Below are 10,595 nucleotides of genomic sequence, written 5' to 3'. Positions count from 1 at the left end.
AGAATAGTATTTGTTTCTTGTTTTGTTCATGTTATTTAAGAGTTGTATAAAAACGTTCTTCTGCTGACTGAAACAACAGGTGAGATATAACAAACGAATTTACGCTCATATTTAAAAATTGTACAACGTAGAAATGTCTCATTGGTATCAAATAAATAAATAAATAAATAAATCCTAAAGTTTTTTTCAACAATACTGCACTTTCAGCTCAACCACCATGTCTAGCCGGTCTCTCCCTTTTAAGGTCGCGGGTGACATTTGATTTCAACTCACTGTTTATTCTGTTTTGCTGCCATACATATATTTTAGAAGATCAAAGCACCTGCATGTTTTCTAGACGTAAGTGGGACAACTTAACAATTTTTGCGTGAAAGCCTTGCAACCTTTGGATCGCTGTGAACGAGAGAATCAGATCTAGAACTAGTTTTTTTGTAAACAAAAACAATTAGTAAACAGTTCACTTAGTTTTGTTTACAAGTTTACAACCTTTGCTATTGTTTTCACAAAAACTAAGCTGTTCTCTGACGTCACAGTAAAATGTAAAAAACGCAATTGCGAGCCCTGTAAATCCCAGGCAATTTCGCGCAATTCCGCACAATTCCGCACAATTCGAGACCAGTTGGACGCAATTCTGCGCAACGGAATTCCGATGTAAAACCCTAATTTTGATAAAGGAACTGATTACTGGCCACAAACCACAAGCTATAGTTTTATAATCCCTAATTCTGTGCAAGATGATGTAAACTTTTGATATTTCAAAATTTGGTCTAGCAGATTGCATAGTTTAAACTATCAAATGTCTAGGAACGATATCATAGAATTATATTAAGCGACTAGTAATTTCAAAAAAAAACTTATTCATTTATTCATTTATTCATTTATTCATTTATTCATTTATTCATTTATTCATTTATTCATTTATTCATTTATTCATTTATACATGAATACAGTCATTGATTCATTAACATAATATATTTTACTAATTTAAGATTCATTCTTTGATAATTATTATTCAATTAATACCAGTGCATTTGTAAGAATTTCAAATTTAAATCTCTGTCGTTGTTCGATGTACAATCTATAATAATGCGAAAATATTCAATCTTTGATGTTTTTTTATACCCCTTGTACTTTTCAATCTAGTAAACTAGAAAGAAGGGTAGACAGCTAGAAATGGTGAACTACACCAAAGAGTCTGAAATCTTTAAGTTTACAAAACATTTTCTTTATTTATTTTCAATTTCTAAGTTGTTTACTCTACCTGGAGCTCCGCGTATACTTTATACAGGAATTTGTGAAATTTAGACAAAACCTAAATAAATATTGCTTTTTATCTGCACAAACAACTTTATTAAAGGGACTGTAAGCGTAATTTTAAGTAACTTCAATCTACATTTATACAGGAGCATGTCCCTTAAAAGCTTTTATTGACGAAGAATGTGTAAGAAATCAATCATCTTCTCTTTAAAAGTTAATCACTTTCAATTGTGGCTTTTCCAGAAAGTGACTTGCGCATTTCTGCTCTAGAAACAATAACAGAAATTGTCAGATTTAAAGCAAGAAAATGAGGATATCTTACACATTACGGAAATAATTAAGGTTTAAAGGGTATGATTGTGAATTAGGTATACCCCTCTTTGTAACTATAAACAGGCTAAACTAAACTAAACTAAACTATACTAAACTAAACTAAACTAAACTAAACTAAACTAAACTAAACTAAACTAAACTAAACTAAACTAAACTAAACTAAACTAAACTAAACTAAACTAAACTAAACTAAACTAAACTAAACTAACCTGAATCTGTTGAGAAATATCTGGTTTTATTTTAGCCAAGTATATCAAATATGGAAGAACACAGTTTTGAACTTGTCTTTTAACCTTCTTATCCTTTGGTAAAACCTAAAATACATATTCATATGATTTATAGATATAGATTTATAGATATTGGGATATTATTTCTCGTAATTGTCCTGGGACATTATGAGAAATAATATCCCAGAAGATTTTCAAGTTTATTTTCGCGTTTTTTCGGTTTAAGTAAAAATCCTGGCAAAAATATAATGTCCCGTATTATAAAACAAGGCAGTTGCATAAATAGATATTATTAATTAAATCTAAATTGACACTTTATCAATCTGTTTGTGTATGATGTTATAAATTAAACTTATTCAATGAAAGAGGGTTTTGAAGTTGCATATTGAAACAATTTCTGTGTTTAATGTTCATTAAACTAGAAATGAAATCATAATTTGAGTTTAAAAGTCGTTTTTTTATTCCACAGTTTTAAATGTCTCCCATTTAATGGATTAAGCCATTTGGGATTTACCAATCATCTCATAATTTCCAAATCTTCTGAACCCAAAAAATCAGAAAAGCAATTTCTGGAGGAAAAAAACCTATTCTGCTATTTTTGATTAAAAAGAATCTAATATAAACAATTATAACTTTTTTATTAAGAATTGCTACCTCCTTTATCTATTTTATATATTGAAGCTTTTCGCTCATGCTCCTATATATTTGTTTGTATCATTGTATGTTACTGGACCGAATTGGTTGAAATTTCTTTATGGAACCTTAAAGTACCCTGGGAGTAAGAAAGCCTATATAACTTAAAACAGTTTTTTTCTTTAAAAGTCAAACGTTTTTTTTAAAATTCGATTTAAAACAATTTCATGGGCAACGCCAGGCAGTTATTTAACTTTTTATCCGAACAAGATCAACCAATAATTACCTAAAATCTTTTGGAAAATTCCAATAATTAGTTTCTAACTTTAACCTCAATCTTCATGTATCTTTATATTTCAATGATAAAGAAACTTGAAAACTTGCTCGGTTCGAAAAAAAGGAAAAAATATGCAGAAATGCTTTAGAAAGTTTTAAAGCTTAATGGGTTTGAAGAGAATTTGAAATTTTTAAAAGCTTTTAAGATCGTTATAGGGAATGTATAAAAAAAATCGTAAATGTGTTTTAATTGATCGGGATATACTTTTCTTTTCTTCATTTTTTCTGTGACCCTGGCAAACATTCTCTTTTCTTTCTTGCCGACTTCTTTTGAGTCAAATTTTTGGTCTAACACCCCCCCCCCCTCCCACCCTTCCCGTTATTCCTCTCCCCTCACCATTTCTACTCTTATCCTAATATATCTTAATATAGAAAATAATTAAGCCCGGAGTAATGGAAAACAATTATGAGGTAAAAAAAAAGAAAAGATATAATCTTCATAACAAAACAAAATATTGGAAAAGCTGTCCAGTGTCCAATTATCACGCATGTAAACAATAATACTGGGTATTCAATATTGGATAACAATACATTATTCAATAATCTTTAAATAACAGTGAACATATATCTTTGCAAACTGATTGTGTTTGATAATTCAATTGAAAAGTAATATTTTGGAAATATCCTAATTTTTTTGGAGAAAATATGGGAACCAATCAAAACTTTATAGAACACGTGCTATACTGTATAGCTAATTTAACTTTATAGCACGATGATTACTTTATAGCACGGTGCTATAATATACAGCTAATTTAACTTTATAGCACGATGATTACTTTATAGCACGTTCATTATGAAACTCACGATGAAGTGAGTAAGAATGATAAAATACACGATAGTTTAAGATAGTTTAAGATAGTTTAAAATATACTTTATATGAAACTATGAAATAGTGTTATAAATAGTTAATAACTCATCGGAAACACGATATTTCTCTAGGTTTCCATATTTCTTCGATATTTCTTTAGGTTTCTATATTTCTTCGATATTTCTTTAGGTTTCCATATTTCTTCGATTTTTCTTTAGATTTCCATATTTCTTCGATATTAAAAGCTTTTGTTTACACTCGAGACAAGAATATAAAAGGTTCTATTGTTAGGATATAACTCTTTTCCCTTCTCTTCCTGATATTTATTAATAATAATAATAATAATGATAATAATAACTACATTTTCTATTTAAAACATTCAAAACAACCGCCAAAAAAGTAAAATTCCTATATCTTTGCAACTTGATGGCATAAATCTTTAATATTTCCAACTTTGACTATAACAGCTGGTTTCATAGTTAGGAATATAAAAGTTTTGCCACATAAAATATATATGCGATTAGAAAATTAGGATTCGTGGCAAGTGTTCTTTTTCCTATAAAACTGAACAAAAAATATTTTCCTTTCATGGCTTTTTCGTTTACCTTAAGTCAACAAAATGCTGGTTTAGATTGATATTGGTGACACACTTTTTTTTTATTTAGAAAATTGTTTGCAACATTTACTCTACCATGAGAGCTAGGTCTAAAATAATTCTAAAGAATAATGATAAAAAATAGTAACCAGGTTTAACTATACGTTAAAAATAATTTTTAAGCATTTAAAAGTTTCGAATTTTCGAATAAAAGTTAGTTAATTATCCCAGTTTTGATAACAAGGCTTCGAATATCATCCTTTTTTGTGATGGAAAAGTTTTAAATAAAATTCGGTAAAAATACAAAATAAACAAAATATATACATGTTCACGAATACAAAATATATACTCCTGTTCACAAATACAAAATATATACCTGTTCACGAATACAAAATATATACCTGTTCACGTATATACAAAATATATACCTGTTCACGAATACAAAATATATACCTGTTCATGAATACAAAATATATACCTGTTCACGAATACAAAATATATACCTGTTCAGGAATACAAAATATATACCTGTTTACGAGTACAAAATATATACCTGTTCATGAATACAAAATATATACCTGTTCACGAATTGTGGGGAATTCCTTCAGCAAAGCTGATTTTCCTCCTAAATAATTCAGAAATATTCTTTTATAATATAATTAGAGGTGTATACAGGGGTGGGAGGCCGGATCAATAAAACCTAAGGTTTCCAGGGGGTTCTCTGGGTCAATGAGGGTACTGAGCCCTCTCAAATAAATAAAAAAATGTAACCCCCCCCCCTCCCCCGGATAAAAATCCTGTATACGCCTATGATTATATTCAGTAAAAGCATCATAAAAATGTGAATATACTTCTGCTGATAAAGGAACTATATACTTTGAAATATTTCTATCTAAACTAACCAGGACATCTCACATTCCAAACAATAAGGTCAGATAAAGAAAAATATCTTTTACAGCTGTGTATAAACTTGTTTTTGTAAACAATAACAAACTTTATTGTTTAAAGTAACAATATGCATTAAATGAAAGACATGAACTGAGGTTTAATATATAATATAATCATATATTATATTTAGAAAAGCACTGTTGTTGTGGATTCAAGAGAATTTCCATCTAATCCCCAATAAATTAATTCCCAAGTTATTTAAAGGGAGTGTGCGTCGAAAAATAATCGATGACTATAGGTTGTAATATCTGAATGATTTGTTTGGAATTAAATTGATTTGTTTACGCGTCCGAGTTGAATGTTACATCTTTCCGAATTTGTATGGACGCTGCGTTCTTCGGTGTGAGTCGTTTTTAACATTTTTCTCATTATAGACGCAACAGATAGAAGTAAGATTAGTAGCGAGCAAAAGTGCTTTTTTATCGCATTAAGCCTATACCCCCTTTCATTTTTCGCGAACACTCCCTTAAATATTGAGAAACCCTAACTGAAAATAATTTGTATTGGAAAACAAATGATATATGATCAGACTAAGTTATCACTATCGTTTCAGTAGAAGTAAATATTTCCATTTACTGATAGAACCGATTGAAGGATTCATAACTCTAATTGGATAATAAGATAGATAGAAAGATAGACGTAACCGCCATACTATTTCTATTGGTTTAGAGACAACAAACACAAGACTGAACCCTGATTGGACTAGGCCCTAATGGAATCGGCATACAGGAGTGAATACCGTACCGTACCGTCCCGTACCGTTATAAATCGAACATTTTGCTCAATAAATAAAATTACGCCTGCAGTCCAATTAATACACTTGATACAAAATTATATTTTTCATCGATATTAGGTCGTCATTAGGTCTCATTCTTTGTGGGTAACCCTGTATTACCTAAACTCTTCATGAAGGAGAATGTGATACCATGAACATTTGCCAGAGATGCCATTGCTGCTCGCATATACGCCAACTTTGTTGTATCACGGTCAACCTATAATATACAGTACATACTATACACTGTACATACTGTACTGTACAGATACAGCTTAGTTGTATCAAGGTCAACCTATATTATACGGTACATAGTACACTGTACTGTACTGTACAGCTTAGTAGTATCAAGGTCAACCTATAGTATACGGTACATAGTACACTGTACCGTACTGTACAGCTTAGTAGTTTCACGGTCAACCTATAGTATACGGTACATACTACACTGTACCGTATTGTACAGCTTATTAGTATCACGGTCAACCTATAGTATACGGTACATACTACACTGTACTGTACTGTACAGCTTAGTTGTATCAATGATAATCTATAGTATACAGTACATACTAAACTGTACTGTACTGTACAGCTTAGTAGTATCACGGTCAACCTATAGTAAACAGTACATACTACACTATACTGTACTGTACAGCTTAGTAGTATCACGGTCAACCTATAGTATACAGTACATACTACACTGTACTGTACTGTACAGCTTAGTAGTATAACAGTCAACCTATAGTATACAGTACAAACTACACTGTACTGTACTGTACAGCTTAGTTGTATCAAGGTTAATCTATAGTATACAGTACATACTACACTGTACTGTACTGTACAGCTTAGTGGTATCAAGGTTAATCTATAGTATATAGTACATACTACACTGTACTGTACTGTACAGCTTAGTTGTATCAAGGTCAATCTATAGTATACAGTACATACTACACTGTACTGTACTGTACACCTTAGTAGTATCAAGGTTAATCTATTGTATACAGTACATACTACACTGTACTGTACTGTACAGCTTAGTTGTATCAAGGTTAACATATAGTATACAGTACATACTACACTGTACTGTAATGTACAGCTTAGTTGTATCAAGGTTAATCTATAGTATACAGTACAAACTACACTGTACTGTAATGTACAGCTTAGTTGTATCACGGTCAACCTAATTGTATACAGTACATACTACACTGTACTGTAATGTACAGCCTAGTTGTATCACGGTCAACCTAATTGTATACAGTACATACTACACTGTACTGTACTGTACAGCTTAGTAGTATCACGGTCAATCTATAGTATACAGTACATACTACACTGTACTGTACTGTACAGCTTAGTTGTATCACGGTCAACCTAATTGTATACAGTACATACTACACTAGAAAATTATACTGTACACTGTTTTTACTGTACTAGCTCGGGAACCCAGCTTTGCCCGGCAGCCAAATTTTCTTTGACCATTTATTTTAAAGCATCAACATTTTCGTGGTTCTACCAAGATTTCAAACAAAATTTGAGGCGAATCAATCAATTAATAAGTTATAGTTGGAAATATAAACGAACAGACAAATAGACAGGGATTACTAGTACCTACTTTCTTAATAATATTATTACTTACACTTTACTTAAAACCCAACTATTCGCTGTTTTATGTCACAACTCATTTTTTCTATTGTTGTTAGATTTAGTCTGGCCCAGATTACGAATTTTAAAAACTTAAAAATAACAAAAGTACCTAATTTTGGATTTCTATATTTTGATATTGTAAACATTAATTATTTGATTTGGTAGAAATATCTTAGCTTTGCGACACCAGGTTTCAACAATATATGGATTGAAGAAAAAACATTTTATGTGAGGAAAAAGTTCCATTTCCTGTCTAGTCTGTTTATGTAGGTATTTAAAATAAATAAAAAATAAAATGTTTATGTAAGTATTTAAAATAAATAAAAAATAAAATGTTTATGTAAGTATTTAAAATAAATAATAAAATAAAATGTTTTCGTAAGTATTTAACATAAATAAAAAAAATGTTTATGTGAGTATTTAAAATAAATAATAAAATAAAATGTTTTCGTAAGTATTTAGCATAAACAAAAAATAAAATGTTTATGTAAGAATTTAAAATAAATTTTTAAAAAATGTTTACCTAAGTATTTAAAATAAATATAAATTAAAATGTTTATGTGAGTATTTAAAATAAATAATAAAATAAAATGTTTTCGTAAGTGTTTAGCATAAACAAAAAATAAAATGTTTATGTAAGTATTTAAAATAAATATAAATAAAATGTTTATGTAAGTATTTAAAATAAATTTTTAAAAAATGTTTACGTAAGTATTTAAAATAAATAATAAAATAAAAAGTTTTCGTAAGTATTGAAAATAAATAAAAAATAAAATGCTTATGTAAATATTTAAAATAAATAGAAAAAAAAATGTTTATGTAAGTATTTAAAATAAATAAAAAATAAAATGTTTATAAGTATTTAACATAAATAAAAAATAAAATGTTTATGTAAGTATTTAAAATAAATCAAAAATAAAATGTTTACGTAAGTATTTAAAATAAATGAACTGAATATGTAAGGTTTGTAATATTTCTTGACAGTTTGTGAAAACTTTGTTGTCAGATTTATTTTTACTTTTATTGTCGAAAAGAAGATTAATGTACAATCAGTATATTAATCACTCCGTTTATTACTTCCTTTTGCAAAATTAAACTAAAATGAAAAAAGGACCCCCGAGGAAAATTCAGTAAGCCTCTATAAACACGAGCATTGAAAAATTACTAATAAATGTTGTCATTTTTCTTTTGTACAATAAAAATAAAATAAAATAATCTAAACTTAGATATCGTTAAAATAAAATCATTTCCTATTCAAACAATTTTAAATCATATCTTTTTAAAATATTATAATGGTCATACATATAACATAATTCTGGTAATAAATTGAGTCGAATTTAAACTATTAAAATATTTATGCTCGTAAAATGTTGAAATAATAAAAAATTCATAAACTTCTACTGCTTAATGGAAATGATTTTTTATTGGTGTAAATAATTCATAAAGAGTGTAAAATTGTATTTTTTTGAGAAATGACTTTTGATTTTGCTTTTAGGTAACGCAAGTGATTTGTTTCAATCCTTATATCTTTGCAATTAACCCAATACCGTTAGATATTTTAAAATATGAATTCTGTTGCAAAGATACAGGGATTAGATTAAAAATTAGCATCCTCAGAGAAAATCTAAGAATTTTTACGTTCTTATTTGGTTCTAAAGTCGTTTTTCGCAATTATATCTTCTCTCTTCGGCATAACGTAAGGAAACACGGGCAGCCGTAGTACATTTGAATTTCCGAGCCGGGTCAACCTTTCCGGTCCAGTTTGTACTGTATCGCCCGGACATTGGGTAAATGAGTAGACACTCAATAGGACTAGCCGGTGCAACAAGGTTGACGCGGTCAGACTTTAGGTTAAATTTACTTTTACTAAAGGGTCAGGGGTGCGTGGAAAGTAAATGGAAGTATGAATTTGTATATTTGTGAAACATTTAGTACAAAAACCTTATAAGTATTAATCAAGCCTTATTTGAGTCTCTGTGGTAGCTTTGTCTTGAAACTTATTTTTTTCTAAATTAATTAAGTAATTATTTATTCATGAAATATAACAAAAACATACAGAATTAAAAACCTCCAAAAATAGAGGTTGTGGGAATATTTCTCATGCAATTCCAAAAGAGGGAAAAGGAAAGGAAAGGATAAGGAAAGGAAAGGAAAAGGAAAGGAAAAGGAAGGGAAAGGGAAAGGAAGGGAAAGGAAAAGGAAGGGAAAGGAAAAGGAAGGGAAAGGAAAAGGAAAGGAAAAAAAGATATATATTTATTATTTACATTACATTTAATATAATTGGTGGTAGATTGTAGTATTTTTCAACGATGAACTAACAACTTTTAGTTTAATTATAGATTTATTTTTAATATTGAAAAAATAAAATAAGCTTAAAGGGTTGTGAAAAAAATATAGATTCTACACAAGACGCGCATTTTTAACATCCTTTATGTTTGATTGTATTTCTTAATCTTTTTAACCTGTTTAATCTGAATTGTCTGAATTGAAGAAGATATACCTGGAAATATCGGCTTGCACAAAGATTTTCTGTTACTAAGCAGTCGTGAACACCGTCTCCGAGAAAACTAAAAAAGAAAATTCAACTAAAAGGAGTTTAAGGGTTTAACTATCAATTAATCCGAGCTAAAGGGCTAAACTGTCAAAACCTGAGCTAAAGACATAAAACTATCAATCAATCGGAGCTAAAGGGCTAAACTGTCAACTAATCGGAGCTGAAGGGCTAAACTGTCAACTAATTGGAGCCAAAAGGCTAAACTGTCAACTAATCGGAGCTAAAGGGCTAAAATATCAACTTAGCGAAGCTAAAGGGCTAGACTCAACTAATCGGAGCTAAAGGGCTAAACTGTCAACAACGGAGCTATAGGGCTAAACTGTCAATCAATCGGGGCTAAATGACTTAACTGTCAATTAATCGGAGCTAAAGAGATAAACTATCAACCAATAGAATGTAAATAGCTAAACTGTCAACTAATAGGAGCTAAAGGGCTAAACTATCAAATAATAGGATTTAAAGGGCTAAACTGTCAACTAATCGGAGCTAAA

The 10,595-nt window shown here is 29.5% G+C and overlaps 1 protein-coding gene across 2 annotated transcripts in view; it reads right to left on the bottom strand.

The window, feature by feature from the left end:
- Positions 1-1,217: 1,217 nt before the first annotated feature.
- The window catches only part of LOC111713656 (uncharacterized), a 36,242-nt gene continuing 26,864 nt past the window's right edge, over positions 1,218-10,595 (bottom strand). For both annotated transcript variants that reach the window (XM_023488580.1, XM_023488579.1), the window contains exons 8-12: positions 10,051-10,117; positions 6,033-6,129; positions 4,768-4,814; positions 1,800-1,904; positions 1,218-1,312 (exon numbers count right to left, since the gene is read on the bottom strand). In XM_023488580.1, coding sequence (XP_023344348.1) covers positions 1,253-1,312; positions 1,800-1,904; positions 4,768-4,814; positions 6,033-6,129; positions 10,051-10,117 — 376 coding nt within the window. In that variant the 3' untranslated portion in view covers positions 1,218-1,252. The remainder of the gene's footprint in view (positions 1,313-1,799; positions 1,905-4,767; positions 4,815-6,032; positions 6,130-10,050; positions 10,118-10,595) is intronic.

Source organism: Eurytemora carolleeae, unplaced genomic scaffold, assembly GCF_000591075.1.
Source record: "Eurytemora carolleeae unplaced genomic scaffold, Eaff_2.0 scaffold1443, whole genome shotgun sequence".
Classification (NCBI taxonomy): domain Eukaryota; kingdom Metazoa; phylum Arthropoda; class Copepoda; order Calanoida; family Temoridae; genus Eurytemora; species Eurytemora carolleeae.
The sequence above is the reverse complement of the archived record's forward strand: the minus strand, read 5'-3'. Positions and strand labels throughout refer to the sequence as shown.